The following is a 25,600-nucleotide window of genomic DNA, read 5'->3' on the forward strand; positions in this document are numbered from 1 at the left end:
TCCTTGAGAGGTGAAATATTTTCTTTTTCAGTCAATTGCCAGTGTTGTGGCTAGGGCCTGGGTATCAGGAGTGGCAAAAGTACCTAGAACAGAAACTTGCATTCTAAGGTCACTGTTACTGTTATTTTTGAAGTTGCAATCCATTTCCCAATTGGAAAAAAAAGAAGATACCTACAACAAAAACTAAAAGAAATTTCACATGATTTAAAGATTACTATTCATGTTGAATTTTTTTTAAACACAGAAATCAATACTATTATCAACTATGGTATATTTGCAATGAAAATATAAAACAAAAGCAAGGTTCACGCTAAATTTATGATAGTGTCTCTCTCTGCAGGGGAAGGAAACTTTATACTTTGCAAACATGCCAAATGTTGACATTTGCTAATTCTAAGTGAAGGTAAATACATGTTTCTTATTTCTTTCATGCTTTCCATACTATGTTTTCATTTTTCAAAATAAATAAAATGCAAAGAGAATTTAAAACAGTCGGAGATGGTTTTATTACAATGTTTTCAAAATTGAACATATCTAAGATATATGCATATACAACACACAAAGACATAAAGCATCTGAATAATACAAGCAATAAGCCTGTAATAGAGAAAACTTTAAATTTTGTATTTCACAGAAGAATATACATTCCTTTATAACAGAAAGCTTGAATAAACCAATTATCATTGAAGAGACAAAAAAGTGGATTAAAGATCTACCACTGAAATCGTCACCAGGATTAGACTGTTTGTATAGCTAGTTTTTAAAGAACAAATATAGCTAGTTTTTAAAGAACAAATAATTCTAATGTTATTTAAACTACTCCAGGATACAGTAAAATGATTGAAAACTCATAATTTCATTTTTTAATAGCTAGCACAATTTTAATAACAAAACTTGTAAAATACAATTTCACTTTGAAATGTAAATACAATAATACTAAATAAAATATTAGTTAATAATATCCAGCAATATATCAGATGATTATTACACCATAACCAAGTGGGATTTATTCCAGATACACAAATTTGGTTCAATATCAAATACATACCACTCTAATTCATTATGCCAACAAATTAAAGGAAAAAAATCATACTATTTTATCAATAGACACTGAAAAATATTTGATAAACTTCAGGAGCCACTTTTAGTAATAATGCTAAGTGAAACAGGACGAGATGAAATTCCCTAAACATGTTAATGGTTAATGACTATTTACCAATAACCAACAGCAAATGTCATATTAATAGAGAATACTGAAGACAAATCCATGAAAATTAAGAACCAGACGGGCATGTCTGTCATAATCATTATTCAACATTTTTTTGATAATCCAGATAATGTAATAATAATTAATATAAACATTGTAAGAAATAAAATGATCTTTATTTTCAGGTGAGATGACTGTATACCCAAAATTCCCAAATATTCTATTTAAAAAAAACAGTATAATTCAGAGGATTTCATAAGATGAAAATAGAAGGAAAATAACTCTAGTTTGTATATATTACCAAAAAATATAAATGAGGAGGAAAAGATACATTTCAAAATGTGACAAAAACTGTAAAAATATTTAGAGATAAATTTAATCAGATGTGACGAACCTATATGAAGAACATTACAAAAATACAACCAAAAGATTTTAATGATGTACCAAAATTCTCCAGTATTTACAATTAATATTACTATTAAAATTGTCCTCTAATAGAAATGCAGAAATGCAATACAATTCTAAGGTAGTACACTTTTTTTAAAAGTGGAAAGAATGCTGACAAGTTTCAAGTGAAAGAATGAGTGTCTAGGACAAATTACATAAGAAAAAAAAAAAGAAAATTAGTGACAGGGGACTTGCTTTACCAAAGTCCAAAGTTTATGGTCAAGCTAATACAATTAAAATAATGTGACACTGGCTCATAAACTGGAAAGTGGGTGATTTATTTAATAAATGTGATAGCATAACCAGGTATACAATGTAAACAAAATGTATAGTTGGACATCTATCTTATGCCATACACAAAAATAAATTCCTGATGTATCAAATAGTTATTAGGAAATAATGTAGGTAAATATTTGTATGACTAGGGATGGGAGCTTTCAGCTGAAAAAGACAAGAAACCCAAAAGCTTAAAAGGAGATAGGAATCTATTTAAATTAAAAAAAAAAAAACTGTACGGTAAAAAAGAGAAGATATCAGTAAAGTCAATATTAATGATAGAATGGAGAAAATCATAACACATGTGGGCTACAACTGATTATAAGCACCACATAAGAAATATATTTAGAATCACTACAGATTTAAAAGGAAAAGATCAACTATTCAATAGAAAATGAGCAAAACAGAGTTAGCAATCACAAAAAGTCCAAACAGTAAAAAACAAAAAACTCATTGAGTTTGTCAATTAAAGAGACAATACTATGTAATTTTTCACCATTCAGGTTTGCAAATACTAAAGTGTGCTGCTGTAGGAGATGCTGGAAAATGATCACTTTCATTTTGAATGGCAATTTTGTAGTATCTCTTAAAATTAAATATACACTTACCTAGCAATCCCATTTCTGGGACGATACTCTATAGAAATAAAAGCATCAGTATGTACTGTAGCAGTGCTATGGTGGAAAAAAAGAAAAATTAAAAGACCATCAAAAATGTAATGGTATATAAATGGTATCATTTTGGTACATAAGTATATACTGTGTATGCAGCTGTTAGAAGGAAGACAAGGAGAAATAGAAGGAAAGGGGAAATGAGTGATTCATTCAACAAATGTGATGGTACAATCAAGCATTCGATATAAGTACAATGTATAGTTGGACCTCTATCTTATACCATATACAGAAATAAATTCCAGGTGGAGATGGAAAAGATACAGAGGCCTGGGAGAGAGAGAGAGATATCTGTAGTTACTGACCAGAAGGATATGTCAAGTGAGAAAAGCAATTACAGAGAAATAATGTGGCTTGCTGTTTCTGTAGAAAGGACAACAAATTTCCTTTAGGAAAATGGGGAAAACATGGAAGGATATACATTATGTTCTTAACTTTTGTTACCTGGGGAGAAAAAAAAATGGTAAGGCAAATGGAGGAGGGGAAGATATAGTGTGTATACACCATTTCTTTTTCTTCATCTAGTTTTCCATTGATGGAATTTTATGAACATTTTTCAATTTTCTATTAGCATCCTATTTAAAAATCTTATTACAGAACCAGGTAATATAAAAAGTACCAAAGTATACGTGGGGCAAAATTGTGGAACTAGTCAATGTAAATTTGGCGCACAGTAATTAATAACTTCTTTAATCTCTGACACCAAAACTGTTCTCAAAATTTCACACAACATATTTTACATTTAATAGTTCCACAACTTCTGCAATAGTAAAACGAATCTTTAGGGTGTTTTCACCAAACCATAGACATAAATGTGAATATCATCATCAAACTTAATGAAGTAGACAGATGGCTTGGCCACAACTTGGTGGATGAAAATGCCGGTTCTCTTGGACCCATCATCTTTGGCGTGCTCCACCTGCTTGCCCACAAGGCTGTCGACAACTTCTCCAGGCTCCCGTTCTGCTGTAGGGAAATAGTAGTTGGAATCTGGAATGATGCGCAGGTCACCATCTTTGTAGTCATCCAGCAGTGTGTACATATAAAGGACTGGATCTTTCTCATAGGTGATGTAAAACCAAGTGTCCATCACAGGAGCTCGCGCCAGGACCATGCCCTTCCATTCATCTTTCGTACCGTGCTCACCCTCAAACACATGACCTACTGCCTTGCCAATCAGGGAATCTGCCAGGCGCGAATCAATGCGAGGAGTTGGCACTCTTTCAGGAAGGATCTCTAGCGCTAAAACTCTCTTATCTCGGTGCAGTTCTAGCCCATACACACTATCCTTGCCATCATATTTGATGATGTAGAGAGTGGGCTTCACAGAAACCTGCTCAAGCACGGTGCCCTTCCACTGCTCCACAGGCTCGTTGCCTTCTTTCCAGCCGTGTTGAATGCGGCAGCCAACGATGTTCCTACGGGTGAGGAAAGTGGGCTTGCGCCGCTGCTTCCTGTGGGTGTGCCTTTTCTTCATCAGGTATGCGGACACGCCATCTACGCCCATTGGAGGCACTGTTGGGGGCGACATGGCTAGGGTTTAAGGAGGCTCGGCAACGTTGCCACTTGCTAGATTAAAATAACAAAAAGTCAACGCTATCCAGTATGAGATCTTTTTTTCGTGATCTCCCAAAAAAGACAGATCCTGTCCTGTCCGTTCTCCTCCTTTCCCCAAAGGCAAGACTCTCACTAAGGCTTGGCAGAAACGTTCTAACTCTGGGCACTAGAATAGTGGGGGCCTCTTGACAGTATTCTCTCCCGCTCCGGAGAGGTATCTGCAAGCAGTGGCGGTTGCCGCTGGAGATGGCGGGCTTGCGTGTGTTGTCCGCGCCTTGAGCCCGCCCCGACTCCCAACCCTAAAGTCCCCAGAATTGACCACTTAGCTGTTATCGATGGTGCGGCGGATGCGGAACGGCGACGGAGGAGAGGACGGGAAAGAGATAAGAGGGATGGCTGCAGCGCCAAAGTCGCCGGCGGCGGCGGTTCTTTGAGAAGTCCGCGCGGCCTCGGTTTAGCAATGTTCCTCTGCTCGGCCTAACTCTGGCGCCAGGGTTTTTGCCGCTTCGGGAACCCGACCCCTCAGAGCCCGCCAGAGCCTCAGCCTCGGCCCCGCCCCCGCCATTCCGCCTTCCGCTCAGCTAGCAGCAGCAGCAGCAGCAGGGCGGGTTAGTGCGCACACTGCTTTCGTCCACACAGTCTCAGGCTCTCACTCCTTCATTTCCTCACGCGCCCCCCGACTGCTTCCCTCAAACCCAAGCCAGACTGTCTGGCTCCCCTCCTCCTACTCTCTGGCCGTCTGTCACCCACTACCCTCCTCCACAGCCTCTCCATCTGCTTTCTATCTTCCAGGAATTCCTCACAAAGCTTTTAAAAAATATAATATTCAACATACACACAGAGTTTGTCCATACAATTTTTTTTTCTTTTTGGATAAGTAAATGCTGTTGTACAGTCCACCATCTTGATCCAAAATCTCCTTTATATTTTCTACTTGGTAACTCGTGATAATGCTTTTCTAATATGTATAGTTTTCTGAATGCAAAATAAATGTACTGACACTGTGGAGATTTTGAAATTCAGTGAAATAAAAACTGAAACTAACCTTGATCTTACCATATAGATATACACCAAAATGTTAACACTTCTGATATCTCAATAAATCTATGCTTGTATTTCACAAAATTGGGAGCAACTTTCATATCTTTCCAGCTTCTTTTTAAATTCATATCATGAAGTTTTCCCACAGTTATTAAATACTCTGGAAACATTTTTTTTTAATTGTTCCATCATGTTCCTCTGTAAAGCTCTTCCGTTATTTATCCTAAATATTCTGAAAATGAATAAAACTAGTTTATCCTCATATATGGATTTATTGAGCTAGTATAAACCATTTTTTTCAAAGAATATTTAGTGACATGGAGATCTACATATAAGAACAATGTGTGAAAAAGCAGGATGTTGAAGCAAAATTGTGACTCCCAATTTTGTAGAGAAAGAAAAAAAAAGTTTTTTGTAGTACATATTTGCAGTTTTTCTGATTACAAAATTACTACATGTTCATATGGAAAATATGAAAACTAGAAAAAGAGGTATTTATAATTTCACCTATTTCAAGTCAAAGACCTGTTATCAGGATTAAATGAGAATGTCTGCATGTCTCTTATTCCTATATACAATTTACAAGATGGCAATATAAACCAGGGAAGTCTAGACTGCTCATTCTCATTCCTCCACTCTTTACTGGTGAGAAGAGAAGGCCTCATATTATTATCGGTTAAAAAGGCCATAATTCTTCTAGAAATGTAGGAAAACAGGAAAGAGAGGCAAAGCAGCAATTCGGGCTGCCTCCACATTTTATTATCTTCCAAGACAGGGAAATAATAGCTGATTGGGCAGAATATGTGTGGATTTTTTACTTCCCCATGTTTCTCAAGCTAAAGGCTTTGGAGTTGTGATAGCTTTCCAAAACTATATTACAAGAAAGTAATTCCAAGGAAGCAATTTCGAGAAAGCAAGAAAACTAGATATACTAAAAGGTATTTCCAAGCTCTCTAGAATTGCATAGTTGTGAACACACACATGTACAACTTACACAATGAAAGTCAGGTCAGTATATGTAAATGTCATGTCATTATGTTCCACAAATAATGCCCCCGCTAAATAATTCCCAAAACCAATATGTGCCAAGTTATTTTTGCTTAGAAGAGTGGGTGACAGGTGGGAGAAGATCATCTACCAGGCACAGAAATTCAGGACAAATAGTTAATCAGTCTTTTTGGTTATATACCTTAATAGAATTCTTGCTCACAATCTTACAGAGTAACCCAAGGAGACAAATAATTCCTAATATCTTTTCTTCTCTAAAACTATGATTCTGATGTTTAAATCATTCCCTAGCATTATAGATTCAGTGAGCCTCACTACATTAAGATACAACCTTTACTTTGTATGTCTGCCCATTATACTACAAATCCACTCAAGAAAAAACTTTCATCTTTTATCTCAAGTGCCTTATTCAGAGTAGGTATTCAAAATTATTTGTTAAATAAATAATAAGTGATTTCAACTGCCTTGCTCCAGTCCAAAAAAGTCCTCCAAAATGAAACAAGTAGTCTTATACAAGCTTCTGAAGATTGCAGTTCTGGTGACTTAAAATCTCTGAGGATAGCTTTATCTCTTCAAAACACCCATATTACTGATGTTATAAATATGTGTCTGTAAGTTTGAAAATGATAAGGACAACACGATAAAATGCAACATAGGCATACCTTGGGGATATTGTGGGTTCAGTTGCAGACCACTCCAGTAAAATTAATATTTCAATAAACGAAGTCACAACATTTTTTGTTTCTCAATGCATGTCAACATTATGTTTAACTATAGTATTGAATATTAAGTGTGAAATAAATAGTATGATGCTTAAAAATCCAAGATATATACGTTAATTGAAAATATTAACCATCATCTAATCCTTTAAAGTTCATGATCTTTTTTACTGGTGGAGGATTTTGCCTCCATGTTGATGGCTGCTGACTCATCAGGGTGGTGGCTGCTGAAGGTTGAAGGATTGGGGGGGCTATGCAATTTCTTAAGATATGATAACAATGTAGACTGCTATATCCATTGACTACTTTCACAGATGATTTCCCAGTGGCATGCAGTGCTATTTGATAGCATTTTACCCTCAGTAGAACTTGTTTCAAAATTGGAGTTAACCCTCTTAAACCTTTATCAACTAAGTTTATGCAATATTCTAAACACTTTGTTGTCATTTCGATAATCTTCACAGCATCTTAGCCAGGAATAGACACCACCTCCAGAAACAACTTTCTTTGTTCATTCATAAGAATTCATTTAAGTTTTATTATGAATATGTACCAATTCAGTCACATCTTCAGGCTCCACTTCTAGTTCTCTTGCTATTTCTATAACATCTGCAGTTACTTCCTCCACTGACATCTTGAACTCCTCAAAATCATCCAAGAGGATTGAAATAAACTTCTTACAAACTCCTGTTAATGTTGATGTTTTGATGTTTTCCCATGAATTACTAGTGTACTTATTTTAAACCTAGAATGGCGAATCCTTTCTAGAAGGTTTTCAATTTGCCTTGCCCAGATATCAGAGGAATCACTATCTATGGCAGACTATAGACTTATGAAAAGTATTTCTTAGATAATAAGACTTGAGTGTCAACATTACTCTTTGGTCCAATGGATCACAGAATGAATGCTGTGTTTGCGGGCACGAAAAAACATTAATCTATTGTACATCTCTGTCAAAGTTCTGGGTGACTGTCAATAAATGGTAATATTTTTCCCATAGTTTTATCTTTTTTTAAAAAATTATTTATTTTAATTGGAGGCTAATTACTTTACAATATTGTAGTGGTTTTTGCCATACATTGACATGAATCAGCCATGGGTTTACATGTGTTCCCCATCCTGAACCCCTCTCCCACCTTCCTCCCCATCCCATCCTATCCTCCTGGGTCATCCCAGTGCACCAGCTCTGAGCACCCTGTCTCATGCATCGAACCTGGACTGGCGATGAACATTATAATATTTTGAAAGAGATCTTTGTTTTCTGAGGTTAGGTCTCCAAAGTGGGCTTTAAATGTTCAATAAATCGTGTTGTAGACAGATGTGCTATCATCCAGGTTCTGTTGTGCCATTTATAGAGCACAGGCAGAGTAGATTAAACACAAATCTTAAGGGCTCTAGAGTCTGCTGAATAGTATAGGAACATTGGCTTCCACTTAAATTCACCAGCTGCATTAGCCCCTAACAAGAGAGTTAGCCTGTCCTTCAAATCTTTGAAGCCAGGCATTAACTTCTCTTTTTTAGCTATGAAAGTCCTAGAGGGCATTTTCTTTCAATAAAAGACTTCTATGTTTACATTGAAAATCTGTTGTTTGGTGTGTAGTTACCGTCAATGATTATCTTAGCTAGATTTTCTGGCAAAACTTGCTACAGCTTCCACATCAGCACTTGCTGCTTCACCTTGCAGTTTGATGTTTTGGAGACGGCTTCTTTCCTTAAACCTCATGAACCAACCTCTGCTAGCTTCAAACTTTTCTTCTGCAGCTTCCTCACCTCTCTCAGTCTTCATAAAAATGAAGAATTAAGGCCTTGCTCTAGATTAGGCTAATAGTGTGGTTGGTTTTATCTTTTATCCCAAACATTTAAACTTGCTCTGTGTAAGAAATAAGGCTGCTTTGATTTCTTATCATTTGTGTGTTCACTTTAGCAGTACTTTTAATTCCTTGAAGAACTTTTTTCTTTCCATTCACAATCTAGCTCTTTGACCCAATAATGCCTAGATTTTGGTCCATCTTGTCTCTTGACATGCCTTCCTAACTAAGCTCAATCATTTACAGCTTTTGATTTAAAGCGAGAGAGATGTCTCTTCTTTTCACTTGAAAATTTAGACGCCATTGTAGGGTTATTAACTGGCTTATTCAATATTGTCATATCACAGGGAAGAGACAGGAGGGAGCAGCCAGTTGGTGAAGCCATCCAAACACACACAACATTTATCCATTAAGTTTGTCATCTTATTGGGATGCTGTTTGTGGTGCCCCAAAACAATTACAATAGCAACATTAAATATCACTGATGCCAGAACACCATAACAGATATGATAATAATGAAAAAGATAAAGATATTGCAATAATTACAAAAACATAACACAGAGATATAAAGTTAGCAAATGCTGTTGGAAAAGTGGTGCCAATAGGTGCTTGACATGGGGTTGCAACAAAACTTCAATTTGTAAAACATACAATAAATTTGGAGCATGATAAAGAGAAACTCATTAGACCGAGGTATGCCTGTATGGGGATAACTATAACATCTACCTCAAGGTGTAGCTATGAGGATTAAATAAGAAAAATGCAAGTAAATTTCTTGGTATCTGAACTGTCATGTCAAGTACTTGTATAGCCTCTTAACTGCTGCTGCTGCTGCTAAGTCGCTTCAGTCGTGTCCGACTCTGTGCGACCCCATAGACGGAAGCCCACCAGGCTCCCTCTTCCCTGGGATTCTCCAGGCAAGAACACTGGAGTGGGTTGCCATTTCCTTCTCCAATGCATGAAAGTGGAAAGTGAAAGTGAAGTCGCTCAGTCGTGTCCAGCTCTTAACAACCCCATGGACTGCAGCCCACCAGGCTCCTCCGTTCATGGAATTTTCCAGGCAAGAGTATTGGAGTGGGTTGCCATTTTCTTCTCCCATAGCCTCTTAACTAGCCATTCCCTAAAACAAGCCCTTTTTTTCTTATCAGTTCTGTCTATAAACCACTTGGCTCATGCTCCACATCTGAGCCTTTGTTCTATTTCACATTTAAGCTTTCTTGGTGAAGGGAGAAGTGTGAATCAAAGAGACACTGTTGTGGGGTTTTGTTCCTTATAGTTAGTTTCAAAGCAATCTTTCAAATACTACAAGGTTCTAGAAGCCAAAACTTTGGATAAATAAAATAAAATGTTAAGGAACTTCCCTGGTGGTCCATTAGTTAAGAATCCACCTGGCAATGTAGGGGCATGGGCTTGATCCCTGATGTGGGGAGATCCCACATGCTGCAGAGCAACTAAATCCATGAGCTAAGCCCATGAATGTGGAGCAACTGAGCCCTAGTGCTGCAGCTACTGAAAGCTGAATATCTACAACCTGTGCACTACTACAAGAAAAGCCACCACAAAGAGAAGCCCACACACTGCAAGAGAGAGTAGCCCCCACTAGCCACGACTAGAGAAAGCCCCTGCACAGCAATGAAGACCCAGCACAGCCAAGAATAGAATAAGTGAAAGTGAAAGTCACTCAGTCATATCAGACTTTTTGTGACCCCATGGACTATACAGTCCATGGAATTCTCCAAGCCAGAGTACTGGAGTGGGTAGCATTTCCTTTCAGGGGATCTTCCCAACCCAGGGATTGAACCCAGGTCTCCTGCATTGCAGGTGGATTCTTTACCAACTGAGCCACAAGGGAAGGTCAAGAATACTGGCGTAGGTAGCCTATCCCTTCTCCAGTGGATCTTCCCAACCCAGGAATCAAACTGGGGTCTCCTGAATTTCAGGTGGATTCTTTACCAACTGAGCTACAGGGAAGCTAGTAGAATAAATAAATACAATTTAAAACATTGAGAATAAATTTGGGAGATACAGTGATAATAATAACTGGAAGGGTTATAGATATAAGCATAAATATTAATTCCATTGTACAAAGCAGATTGTAATACATGCTATGAAAAATACAAGTTAAGCCCTGGGGACTAAAAGGAGGTAGTGATTTCTTACTGCTGTGGAGATTGGAAAAGACAACTTGAAATGGTAAGACAACAAAGGGAAGACATTCAGTAGGAGATAAAATAGTGAGATCTATTCAGCCTAAGCAGGAAAGGGCTAAAGACACAGAGATATGCCTGGGCATAAGGTATGCAAAATATTGGTAAATAGCTTGTGGTAGGAGCACAGAGTGTGCCAGGGTAAAGAATAGGATATGTGATGGGAAACAAGATCACCAGCCTCAAATGCAGGGAGGGACTTGGCATTCTACCCACTACTGGGTGGGAGAAGATGATGTTCCAATTATTCTGATAGTGTAGTGTTGGCAGGTCCAAGTAGAGAGTTGATCTTCCATACCCTACCTGGCAGAAGTAGGCAGTTTTTCCCCAAACAGGCAGTACTTCCCTGTCAGAGTAGTATTAAGTGATATGATATCGAGCACATAGCTTATCTTCCATCCTCCACTCACCAAAACCAAGCAGTGCTATGCTGATTTTCTTGCCCATAGTAGTGTCAGTGAGGGTTTATGATAAGCTGTTACTCCAGAGTCATCTGGTGGTATGAAGCAGTGCTAGTGACATCTATACTATGACTTTTCTTAACCATCCCCCCATGTCAACTCAGCAGCAATGAGACTAAATAATGTAGAGTAAGGCAGGCCTAGTCAGAAGTCAAGTTCCCCAAACTCATTGTACCAGTGAAACCTAGTGAGGAATTGAGCTGTCATACACAACCACTATTCAATGAAACTGAACCGGGAGAATAAGGTGGGAATAAATGGTACTCAACTCTCCCTACATCCTAAGTGTTAGTGAAGCTCGGTGGTCAGATAAGCCTCTACGCCGCCTTGGAGGCAATGAGATGGCATTAGTCAATACACAATTTTCATGATTAAGGTATCGGAGATCTAAGAAGGGAGCTTAACTTTTATCCATCCAGCCCACGTGAAATGAGACAGCTTGAGTCACTGCTCCACTTTTGCAAAGGTAGTGCCAAAAGAAGAAAGAAACTAAGCATGCACATACATCCAACCCTCTAGCTACATAACAGGGGGATAATCTGATAAAGAAAAGTCAAATAGAAGGGAATCTCATAGTATAATAGGAAAAATGATAAGGATGCAAAGAAAATCATAAACAACAAAATCACAACTTGACTGAGACAATACACCTAATAATGCTGAAAGCAACTTAAGTCAAATGTTGAAATTGTCTGACATAGATTTTAAAACATTAAAATGCTTTTAATATATAAATTTGAATTATCTTGATACAGATGTAAAAAAATTGAAAATATCAGCAAAGAAATGCAAGGTATAAAAAGGAGCTAAATGGAAATTTTAGAATTGAAAAATGAAATAACAAGAATAAAAATCTCAACTGAATAAAAATCAATATGACTAGAAAGATCAAAATATAGAATCAACAAATTTGAGGTTAGATAAGTAGAATTTACCCCAAGTGAATAACAGACCAAGATAAACTCAGGAATTTTGTGAGACAATAACAAAAGAGCTAACATTTATAATTGCTTTAAAAGAAATGACATTCATATATATATATATATGCATGTACAAAATCTGTATACTGAAAATTAAAAATGTTAATGAAAGAAATTAAAAAGTCACCTAAGGAAATGGAAGGACTCTCTCCAAATCAATCTAAATTTTATGAAATTTCTATAAAAAATAAATGACCCAATCAAAAAATGGGCCAAAGAACTAAACAGACATTTCTCCAAAGAAGACATAAAGATGGCTAACAACCACATGAAAAAATGCTCAACATCCCTCATAATCAGAGAGATGTAAATCAAAACCACAATGAGATACCATTTCACACCAGTCAGAATGGCTGCTATCCAAAAGTACACATGCAATAAATGCTGGAGAGGATGTGGAGAGAAAGGAACCCTCTTACACTGTTGGTGGGAATGCAAACTAGTACAGCTACTATGGAGAAGAGTGTGGAGATTCCTCAAAAAACTGGAAATAGAACTGCCATATGATCCAGCAATCGCACTCCTGGGCATACACACCGAGGAAACCAGAATTGAAAGAGACACATATACTCCAATGTTCATCGCAGCACTGTTTATAATAGCCAGGACATGGAAGCAACCTAGATGTCCATCTGCAGACGAATGGATAAGAAAGCTTTGGTACATATACACAATGGAGTATTATTCAGCCATTAAAAAGAATACATTTGAATCAGTTCTAATGAGGTGGATGAAACTGGAGCCTATTATACAGAGTGAAGTAAGCCAGAAAGAAAAACACCAATACAGTATACTAATGCATATATATGGAATTTAGAAAGATGCAAATGATAACCCTGTATACGAGACAGCAAAAGAGACACAGATGTATAGAACAGTCTTTTGGACTCTGTGGGAGAGGGTGAGGGTGGGATGATTTGGGAGAATGGTATTGAAACATATATGTTGTCATATGTGAAACGAATCACTAGTTCAGGGTTGATGCATGTTATAGGATGCTCGGGGCTGGCATGCAGGGATGACCCAGAGGGAGGATAAAGGGAGGAGGGAGGTGGGAGGTGGGTTCAGGAGGGGGAACTTATGTAAACCTGGGGCGAATTCATGTCAATGTATGGCAAAACCAACCAATATAATATTGTAAAATAATTTGCCTCCAATAAAAAATAAATTAATTACTTAAAAAATAAAATGTTTTTTTTAAACCCCAAAAAAAGAACAAAATTTTTCATAAAAATATACAGAATTCTTCTTAGATTTATATGGACATGCACAGTATCAAGAATATCTAAAATTTTGAAACAGAACTAGATAGTATTAATAGGAAGAAGCATCCTATCTTAAAGTTGAATAGCTGCATTAATCGAAGAAGTGTGGTGCTTACAGGCCAATAGAAACATAGATCAATGAAACAGAGGGAGAACTCAGATATTGGCTCACACATTTACATCCATAAGATTTTTGACATATTCAAAAGCAATTCAATGGAGAAAGGATAGCCATTCAAAAAATACTGCTGGGGGAATTGAATATTCTGAGGCATTCATGCACACACACACAAACACACACAAATGCACATGACCTACACAGAAACTTCTTATCTTATACAAAAATTAACTTGAAATGAAAAACGAACTAAAATGTAAACTGGAAAGCTATAAAATGTTTACAAAAACAAACAAACAAAAAACTTTGGCACCTAGTTCAAGCAGAAGAATTCTTATACTTGACACCAAGAGTAGGATTGTTCATAGGAACAACCGGTAAATTTGACCTCATTAAAAAAAATTTTAGGGGGAGCACGGGAAGATGGTGGAGGAATAGGACAGGGTGACCACTTTCTCCCCCACAAAATCAGCAAAAGAACATTTGAACTCTGAGTAAATCCCACAAAACAACTTCTGAATACCGGCAGAGGACATCAGGCACTCAGAAAAGCAGCCCATAGTCGTTGAAAGGAGGTAGGAAATATTATAAAAGATAAAAAGAGAGACAAAAGAGGGAGGGACGGAGCTCCATGCCGGGAAGGGAGGCTTAAAAAAAAAAAAAAGAAGTTTCCAAACACCTGGAAACACTGGCGAGTGGAACCTCAGAGGGCCGCATAACTGGGAGACAAAAGACATAAATAATTAAAACTCACAGACTAAGTGCCCAGAGGAAACTCTCAGCGGAGAAGCCGCGCAGATGCCCTCACCCCCCACTAGCAGGCAGGGGCTGGGCAGGGAGGCGCCGGCTGCGGAGCTTAGAGGGAGAACCAGGCTTGAAAGCCCCAGGGCAAACTGAGGGCGCGAACTTAAAATAGTAAAGCAGAAGCCGCAGCTAAAAGGCAAAAAGGCTAGGAAAAGCCTGCGAAAAGCCCCAACCCAGGACTCTGCCAGCGTCGCCCACAGAACAAGGCGCTGAGCAGAGTCAGCCAGCAGTGGGCGGCCCATCCCCCAACCCCCCCCAACACGGGCGGGGAGGGTAGCCAGCGCTGGGACGGGGGCAGCCGCGGCCCCAGATAGGCTTCCCGTGCCAAGCTGCAGGCAGTCTTCCTTGCTGGCCAGGACTTCTTGGGTTCCGGCCGGTCGATATCCACCTGAGAAACTGCACCGGTTGTATTCCCAGAAAACCAAGCGGCAGGGACCAGGAAGGCGATAAGTAGCAGCAACCGCACTCGCCAAACGCCTGGTCACCTGAGCTGCTCAGACCAGGGAAGGCACAAAATGCAGGCCCAGCCAAGTCTGCGCCTTTGTGGAGTACCCGAGGACCTGAACCTGAGTGGCTCAGACCTGGGAACTGCATGCAACCCAGCGCCAGCCGCGGACAGTTCCCAGCAGAGCAAACTAGAGCCTAAGCAGCATAAACAGGGAAAGCACACACGCCTCGAGTGGGAGCATTCCCAGAGTAGCCGAGACACTGCGAGCACTCCCCACAGACGCCAGTGATATTTGTTAGCTGCATTCCTCCCTCCCCACAGTAGGACTGAACAGGTGAGCCGGGGAGAAAAAAGAAGTGTCCACCACCACATCCTGGTGTCAGGACGGGAATTAGACACTGAGGAGACCAGAAAACAGAAGAGATTTTTCAACAGAGGGAACTGCCTTGGAAGTAACAGAGGGAGAAGCCTTGAGCCTACTGCAAGAATAAGACTGAAAAACAGAGGCAGAGGCTTAAGTCCGAATCCTGAGAACACCAGAGATTTCCTGTTCCAGGGAACATTAATTGATAGGTACTCAGCAAATGCCTCCATACATACACTGAAACCAGGCACCACCCAAGGGTCAACAAGTTTCAGTGAAAGACGTACTACACAAACTATCCAGCAACACAGGAGAATAGCACTGAGCTTCAATATACAGGCTGCCCAAAGCCACTCTAAACCCACTGATATCTCAAACTCATTACTGGACACTTCATTGCACTCCAGAGAGAAGAAATCCAGCTCCACCCACCAGAACATCGACACAAGCTTCCCTAACCAGGGAACCTTGACAAGTCACCCATCCAACCCCACACACAACGAGGTAACTACATAATAAAGAGAACTCCACAAACTGCCAGAAGACGGAAAGGCCACCCCGAACACAGCAATATAAGCAAGAGGAACAGGCAGAGAAATACCCAGCAAGTAAAGGAACAGGATAAATGCCCACCAACACAAACAAAAGAGGAAAATATAGGGAACCTACCCGATAAATAATTTCAAATTTTAATTGTGAAAATGATTCAAAATCTGGAAAGCAAAATGGAGTTACAGATAAACTGGAGAAAAGGATTGAGAAGATGCAAGAAATGTTTAATAAAGAATTAGAGGAAATAAAAAAGAGTCAATATATAATGAATAATGCAATAGATGAGATCAGAAACACTCTGGAGGGAACAAACAGTAGAATAATGGAGGCAGAAGACAGGATAAGCGAGCTAGAAGATAGAATTGTAGAAATAAATGAAACAGAGATGGAAAAAGAAAAAAGAATTAAAAGAAATGAGGACAATATTAGAGACATATGGGACAATATTAAACACCCCAACATTTGAATCATAGGAGTCCCAGAAGAAGAAGACAAAAAGAAAGACCATGAGAGAATACTTGAGGAGATAATAGTTGAAAATTTCCCTAAAATGGGAAAGGAAATAATCACCCAAGTCCACGAAACACAGAGAGTCCCTAACAGGATAAACCCAAGGCGAAATACTCCAAGGCACATATTAATCAAATTAACAAAGATCAAGCACAAAGAACAAATATTAAAAGCAGCAAAGGAAAAACAACAAATAACACACAAGGGGATCCCCATAAGGATAACAGCTGATCTTTCAGCAGAAACTCTTCAGGCCAGGAGGGAATGGCAAAACATACTTAAAGTGATGAGAGAAAGTAACCTACAGCCCAGATTACTATACCCAGCAAGGATCTCATTCAAATATGAAGGAGAAATCAAAAGCTTTACAGACAAGAAAAAGCTGAGGGAATTCAGCATCACCAAACCAGCTCTCCAACAAATACTAAAGGATCTTCTCTAGACAGGAAACACAGAAAGGGTATATGAACTTGAACCCAAAATAATAAAGAAAAAGGCAATGGGATCATACTTATCAATAATCACCTTAAACGTAAATGGGTTGAATGCCCCAACCAAAAGACAAAGGCTGGTTGAATGGATACAAAAACAAGACCCCCATATATGTTGTCTACAAGAGACCCACCTCAAATCGAGGGACACATACAGACTGAAAGTAAAGGGCTGGAAAAAAGGGCTGCTGAATAATGAACAAATCATAGAAGAAATCAAAAGAGAAATCAAAATATGCATAGAAATGAATGAAAATGAAAACACAACAACCCAAAACCTCTGGGACACTGTAAAACCAGTGCTAAGGGGGAAGTTCATAGCAATACAGGCACACCTCAAGAAACAAGAAAAAAGTCAACTAAATAACCTAACCCTACATCTAAAGAAACTAGAAAAGGAAGAAATTAAGAAGCCCAGGGTCAGTAGAAGGAAAGAAATCGTAAAAATTAGGACAGAGATAAATGCAAAAGAAACAAAAGAGACCATAGCAAAAATCAACAAAGCCAAAAGCTGGTTCTTTGAGAAGGTAAATAAAATTGACAAACCATTAGCCAGACTCATCAAGAAACAAAGAGAGAAGAACCAAATCAATAAAATTAGAAATGAAAATGGAGAGATCACAACTGACAACACAGAAATACAAAGGATTATTACAGAATACTATCAGCAATTATATGGCAATAAAATGAATAACTTGGAAGAAATGGACAAATTCTTACAAAAGTATACCTTGCCAAAACTGAACCAGGAAGAAATAGAAAATCTGAACAGACCCATCACAAGCAAGGAACTAGAGGCTGTAATCAGAAATCTTCCAGCAAACAAAAGCCCAGGTCCAGATGGCTTCACAGCTGAATTCTACCAAAAATTTAGAGAAGAGCTAACACCTATTCTACTCAAACTCTTCCAGAAAATTGCTGAGAAAGGGAAACTTTCAAACTCATTCTATGAGGCCACTATCACCCTAATCCCAAAACCTGGTAAAGATCCCACAAAAAAAAAGAAAACTACAGGCCAATATCACTGATGAAAATAGATGCAAAAATCCTTCACAAAATTCTAGCAATCAGAATCCAACAACACATTAAGAAGATCATGCATTATGACCAAGTGGGCTTTATCCCAGGAATGCAAGGATTCTTCAATATCCTCAAATCAATCAACGTAATACATCACATTAACAAACTGAAAAATAAAAATCCTATGATTATCTCAATAGATGCAGAGAAAGCCTTCGACAAAATTCAACATCCATTTATAATAAAAACCCTCCAGAAAGTGGGAATAGAAGGGACATACCTCAACATAATAAAAGCTACATATGACAAACCCACAGCAAACATTATCCTCAACAGTGAAAAACTGAAAGCATTTCCCCTAAAGTCAGGAACAAGACAAGGGTGCCCACTCTCACCACTACTATTCAGCATAGTTCTGGAAGTTTTGGCCACAGCAATCAGAGCAGAAAAAGACATAAAAGGAATACAAATTGGAAAAGAAGAAGTAAAACTTTCACTGTTCGCTGATGACAGGGTCCTCTACACAGAAAACCCTAAAGACTCTACCAGAAAACTACTAGAGCTAATCAATGAATACAGTAAAGTTGCAGGATATAAAATCAACATACAGAAATCCCTTGCATTCCTATACACTAATAATGATAAAATAGAGAAATTAAGGAAACTATTCCATTCACTGTTGCAACGAAAAGAATTAAATACTTAGGAATATATCTACCTAAGGAAACAAAAGACTTGTACATAGAAAACTATAAAATACTAGTGAAAGTAATCAAAGAGGACACTAATAGATGGAGAAATATGCCGTCTTCATGGATTGGAAGAATAAATATTGTAAAAATGAGTATACTACCCAAAGTAATTTATACATTCAATGCAATGCCTATCAAGGTACCAATGATATTTTTCACAGAGCTAGAACAAATAATCTCACAATTTGTATGGAAAAACAAGAAACCTCGAATAGCCAAAACAATATTGAGGAAGAAGAATGGAACTGGGGGAATTAACCTGCCGGACTTCAGGCTCTACTACAAAGCCACAGTCATCACGACAGTATGGTACTGGCATAAAGACAGAAATATAGATCAATGGAATAAAATAGAAAGCCCAGAGATAAACCCACGCACCTATGGACACCTTATCTTTGACAAAGGAGGCAAGAATATAAAATGGAGAAAAGACAGTCTCTTTAACAAGTGGTGCTGGGAAAACTGGTCAACCATTTGTAAAAGAATGAAACTAGAACACTTCCTAACACCATACACCAAAATAAACTCAAAATGGATTAGAGAGCTAAATGTAAGACCAGATTCTATAAAACTCCTAGAGGAGAACGTAGGGAAAACACTCTCCGACATAAATCACAGCAGGATCCTCCAAGACCCACCTCTCAGAATATTGGAAATAAAGGCAAAAATAAAAAATGGGACCTAATTAAAATCAAAAGCTTCTGCACAGCAAAGGAAACTCTAAGCAAGGTGAAAAGACAGCCTTCTGAATGGGAGAAAATAATAGCAAATGAAGCAACTGACAAAGGATTAATCTCCAAAATATACAAGCAGCTCCTGCAGCTCAATTCCAGAAAACTAAGTGACCCAATTAAAAAAATGGGCCAAAGAACTAAACAGACATTTCTCCAAAGAAGACATAATAATGGCTAACAAACACATGAAAAAATTCTCAACATCCCTCATAATCAAAGAAATGCCAATCAAAACCACAATGAGATACCATTTCACACCAGTCAGAATGGCTGCTATCCAAAAGTCTACAAGCAATAAATGCTGGAGAGGGTGTGGAGAGAAGGGAACCCTCTTACACTGTTGGTGGGAATGCAAACTAGTATAGCCACTATGGAGAACAGTGTGGAGACTCCTCAAAAAACTGGAAATAGAACTGCCATATGATCCAGCAATCGCACTCCTGGGCATACACTCCGAGGAAACCAAAATTGAAAGAGACACATGTACTCCAATATTCATCGCAGCACTGTTTATAACAGCCAGGACATGGAAGCAACCTAGATATCCATCTGCAGATGAATGGATAAGAGAGCTTTGGTACATATACACAATGGAGTATTTTTCAGCCATCAAAAAGAATGCATTTGAATCAGTTTTAATGAGGTGGATGAAATTGGAGCCTATTATACAGAGTGAAGTAAGCCAGAAAGAAAAACATCAATACAGTATACTAAAGCATACATATGGAATTTAGAAAGATGGTAACCTTAACCCTGTATACGAGACTGCAAAAGAGACATAGGTGTATAGGACAGTCTTTGGGACTCTGTGGGAGAGGGAGAAGGTGTGATGATTGGGGAGAACGGCATTGTAGCATGTATATTATCATATGTGAAATGAATCAACAGTCCAGGTTTGACGCATGATACATGATGCTTGGGGCTGGTGCACGCGGATGACCTGGTTGGAGGATATGAGGAAGAGGGAGGTGGGAGGGGGTTTCAAGAAAGAGAACACATGTACACCCGGGGCGGATTCATGTCAATGTATGGCAAAACCAACCAATATATTAATGTAAGGTAATTTTCCTCCAATAAAATAAATTTAAAAAATAAAATAAAAATTTAAAAATATGTTCTATGAAACACTCTATTAAAAGGATGAATATACATTTTCCCGTGGTCATGTATGGATGTGACAGTTGGACTGTGAAGAAAGCTGATCGCCGAAGAATTGATGCTTTTGAACTGTGGTGCTGGAGAAGACTCTTGAGAGTCCCTTGGACTGCAAGGAGATCCAACCAGTCCATTCTAAAGTAGATCAACCCTGGGTGTTCATTGGAAGGACTGATGCTAAAGCTGAAACTGCAATACTTTGGCCACCTCATGCGACGAGTTGACTCACTGGAAAAGAGTCTGATGCTGGGAGGGATTGGGGGTGGGAGGAGACAGGGACGACAGAGAATGAGATGGCTGGATGGCATCACCTACTCAATGGACATGAGTTTGAGTGAACTCCGGGAATTGGTGATGGACAGGGAGGCCTGGCTTGCTGTGATTCATGGGGTCACAAAGAGTCGGACACGACTGAGTGACTGAACTGAACTGATACAAGCTACAGAAAGGAAGAAAGTATTTGTAAATTAAACAATTAACAAAAGTCTTATATCTCAAAAACATAAAATAATTTTTTCCTCAACAATAAAATAGCCTATAATCTAATCAGAAAATGATAAAAGACGTGAACAAACATTTCCATAAAGGATATACAGTCAGCAAATAAGCACAAGAGATCATTCACCATTAGGAAAATATTGATTATGATCATAATAAAGTATCATTACACATCTATCAGAGTTGGCAAAATTTTAAAAATAGTGACTATACAAAATGTTGGGCAGGTGGCAGAGAAACTAGTTATTTCTCACATTAATGAGTAGAATATAAAAAGATATGTTCTCTCTGGAAAGTATTTGGCAGTTTCTTACAAAAATAAGCATGGAAATACTATGTAACTCAGCAATAATACTCTTGAACATGTAGCTTGAGAAATAAAGACATGTTTATACAACCACATGTATGTAAATGATTATAGATGCTTTATTCATAATTCATAAAGTCTAGAAGGAAACCACACGTCTTCCATGGTGAGTGACTAAAAAAATAGTAATACAGTCAAACCATGAAATACCAATCAGCAATTAAAAGGAATATGTTATTGATACAAATCAAATTTTATATTTGTAATGAAAAGAATTATGCTGAATTTTTAAAAAGCCAATCATAAATTGTTGCTGCTGCTGCTGCTGCTGCTGCTTCTAAGTCGCTTCAGTCGTGTCCGACTGTGTGCGACCCCATAGACGGAAGCCCACCAGGCTCCCCCGTCCCTGGGATTCTCCAGGCAAAAACACTGGAGTGGGTTGCCATTTTCTTCTGCAATTCATGAAAGTGAAAAGTGAAAGTGAAGTCGCTCAGTAGTGTCCTACTCTGTGCGACCCCATGGATTGCAGCCTACCAGGCTCCTCCATCCATGGGATTTTCCAGACAAGAGTACTGAAGTGGGGTGCCAGTGCCTTCTCCGCATAAAAGGTTACATACTGTATTATTATATTTACATAGCATCCTTGAAACAACAAATTGTTTAATGACTTCCAAGAATAGAGATCTGGAATGGAAAGGAGGGGTGTGTGTGTGTGTGTGTGTGTGTGTGTGTGTGTGTTTATGTGTGCTCAGTCTTCTCCAACTCTTTGGACTCCATGGACTGTAGTCTACCAGGCTCTTCTGTTCAAGGGATTTCTCAGACAAGGATACTAGAGTTGATTGCCTTCTCCTTCTCCAGGGGATCTTTCCAACCTAGGGATCAAACCTGCGTCTCTTTGCATCTTCTGCATTGTCAGGCGGGAGGGAGGTGGTTGTAATTAAAAGTGAGGTATCTTTTTGGTGGATCTCGCTTTCATATTGACTGTGGTAGCTGCCACAATGGTCTATTCATGTGATAAAACTACATAGTACTAAATACACACAGACAGAAGTCCACATATAACTAGTGAAATCTGAATAAATTTGACACATTTTATCAATGTCAGTTTCCTGTTGTGATTTTGCACTCTAATAATGTCAGATGCTACCAATGGAGCAAACTGGACAAAAATTACAAAGAATATCTCTATTATTTCTTATAAATGCATGTGAGTTCACGATTATGTCAAAATATTTTTTAAAAAAGAAAGAGTTGAAGCTGTAGTATGTAAGATAATGAATGTTATTATATATATGTGGATAACTAGATGCAGAAAATTATATAATATAATAAAATTTCTTATTAAAATAAATAACAAAAATGTGATTTTATGTACAGGAAAAATACATAACGCAACTTTGGACAAGTCATTAAATGTCACTTTGCTTTGATCTCATCAGACAAAAAACACAAGATTTGAGCTAATTCTGCTCTAAAATCTTTTATTGTTCCAAGTTTCTATGATTCAATGAAAATGGAAAGCTGGAAAAGAAAGCTGGGATTCAGAAATGAGTTTGTGGTGTAGTTACTTAGCCAATGCATGTAAATTTTTATGAGGAAAAAATTCAACTAGGAAAGTTGAGGGCAAAGTGACAGCACTTTTAAATCAAAGATCCAGATTTTTGTTTTCTTTCTTGGGAACTATAAGGGATTTGTGGAGCTGCTAAATCACCTATAAAAATCTAATCTTATTGTAGTATTTTGGCAAGTGTGATAGTGAGAGTTGATGAGAAGAGTGAGCTTGCCAGTTGGATATATTATGAATAATGTCTTTAGGTTTGACTTTCAAGCGTGTTGGTTTAGGATTTGACACTGACTGTGTAGATCTTAATAAACTGTGGAAAATTCTTAAAGAGATGAGAATACCAGACCACCTCACCAGTCTTCTGATAAACCTGCATGTGGATCAAGAAGCAATAGTTAGAACAAACAAGGAACAACTGATTCAAAACTGGGACAGGAATATGATAAGGCTGTATATTTTCACCCTGCTTATTTAACGTATATGCAGAGTACATCATATGAAATGTTGGGTTGGATAAATCATAAGATGGAATCAAGATTGCCAGGAGAAATATCACCAACCTTAGATATATCAATGTTACCACCTGACTTATGGCAGAAAGTGAAGAGGAACTAAAGAGCCTCTTGATGAAGGTGAAAGAGGAGTAAATAAACTGGCTTAAAATTCAACATTCAAAAAACTAAGATCATGGCACATGGTCCTATCACTTCATGGCAAATAGATGAGGAAAAAACAGAAACAGTGACATATTTCATTTTCTTGGGCTCCAAAATTACTGCAGACGATGACTGCAACCATGAAATTAAAAGAATCTTGCTCATTGGAAGGAAAGCCATGACAAATCTAGACAGCATACTAAAAAGCAAACACAAAGATTTTCCGTCAAAGGTCTGCATAGTCAAAGCTATAGCTTTTCCAGTAGCCATGTGTGAATGTGAAAGTTGGAACATAAAGAAGACTGAGTGCCGAGGAACTGATGCCTTCAAATTGTGGTGCTAGAGAAGACTCTTGAGAGCTCCTTGGACAGCAAGGAGATCAGAACAATTAATCCTAAAGGAAATCAACTGTAAATGTTCATAGGAAGGGCTGATGCTGATGTTGAAGCTCCAATACTTTGGTCACCTAATGCAAAGAGCCAACTCATTGGAAAAGACCCTGATGCTGGGAAAGACTGAAGGCTTGAGAAGGAGAGGGTGACAGAGGATGAGATGATTGGATGGCATCACTGACTCAGTGGACATGAGTTTGAGCGAACTCTGGTAGACAGAGAAGGACAAGGAAGCCTGGTGTACTGCAGTCCATGGGGTCAGAAGAGTTGGACACCACCTAGTGACTAAGCAACATGACAACAACAATCCAGTTATCAAAGATTTCCTCTAAGTACTTGATTGAAAGTGGAGACCATTGATTAAAACCCAACCAAATTTTGTCTGCTAGTTTGATCCCTAACTATAGTTTTTTTATTTTTTTTTATTTTACAAAAATAGCTCTTTAAAGCTATAGGGAGTGGGTAAAATCAATGCACAGAAAGAAAATAACTCTGTATTATGGCAATTAATAAATGACACTTAAATTCTGGGTTTTATTATTTAACTCTGTTACTCAATTGCTGTATGACTCATACTTCCTGTGCCAGTTCCATACATATAAAAGACAGGAAGTACTATCTACCCCCTACTTTTCAGAAAAAAAATATGGAATTTAATTAGGTAGAAGGTCTGTTTAATGTTTTAAGCTACTTAAAAATAGGGAAATTTTTTTCTAATAAAAATTTTATTAAAAATCAAACTACTTAAAAATAATACTATGTGAATATAAGATCACTTCAATTTGTTATATTTGAAGAAATACAGAAAAAACTTTAAAATGACCTTATAAAACAGAATTTCAAAGCTTACTCTACTGGTTCTCAAGAGTAATGAATTTTGCTGCTGTTTTTAAAGTTCTTATTACAAAATCAAATTGGGTTTAATTACCATGAAATCACAAATATTGAGTATATTCTATTCTCTATGTAATATATTTTAAGTTATCACCATGCTGAAATTTACAGTAAAGAGTAAAATGAAACTTTTACCTTTGAGATATTTCTTTGAAAATCATTTTGAAAATAAAAAAGTTCTGTGATTAATGAGAATTATCTGAAGAACTAGTCCTTAGCTTTTCCCTCTTGACATATTTATTTTCTTCTATTAAAAAGAATGACACAATATAACCCCCACCATGGTCCTGTAGGTGGGTCACACACACACACAAACAAACAAACAAAAAAGCTCTTATAATAAAAGGTTATATTATTATGAGATTGATACAAAAAAATACCATATGTTTTGTTGTTGTTGTTGGGCACCAGAACAAAGCACAGATATAAAGTTAATGAAACGTAAATCAAATATAAATGAACTGAAAAATTCCCAAATACTCATGGAGGAGTTGATTCCCAATCCCACAGCTGATATATGAATCTTTAGACAATAGTTTTTAAGTCTAGAAACTCAAAAGTCTAGAGACTGCTTAGAGAAAAGGACATACAAATTCACTATAAGAAACTCAAACTATACATGAAAGTGTAAAAATAAAAAAAACAAAAGAAAAATAAAAATCACCCAAAACTTCACAACCCATACATCTGATTT

At 37.8% G+C, this 25,600-nt stretch overlaps 1 protein-coding gene across 1 annotated transcript; it reads right to left on the reverse strand.

The window, feature by feature from the left end:
* Positions 1–498: 498 nt before the first annotated feature.
* SPIN4 (spindlin family member 4) lies at positions 499–4,646 on the reverse strand. Its single transcript, XM_055438595.2, has one exon. It carries the CDS (start codon positions 4,130–4,132, stop codon positions 3,383–3,385), a length of 750 nt encoding a protein of 249 aa, XP_055294570.1. The 5' UTR covers positions 4,133–4,646; the 3' UTR covers positions 499–3,382.
* Between the last annotated feature and the right edge of the window lie 20,954 nt (positions 4,647–25,600).

This window comes from Moschus berezovskii, chromosome X, assembly GCF_049115385.1.
Source record: "Moschus berezovskii isolate FMDL1 chromosome X, NW_MosBer_1.0, whole genome shotgun sequence".
NCBI classification, from domain to species: Eukaryota; Metazoa; Chordata; class Mammalia; order Artiodactyla; family Moschidae; genus Moschus; species Moschus berezovskii.

Coding starts and splice junctions, on each gene's coding strand:
- SPIN4 (XM_055438595.2), bottom strand. CDS start 4,132: ATGTCGCCCCCAACAGTGCCTCCAATGGGCGTAGATGGCGTGTCCGCA.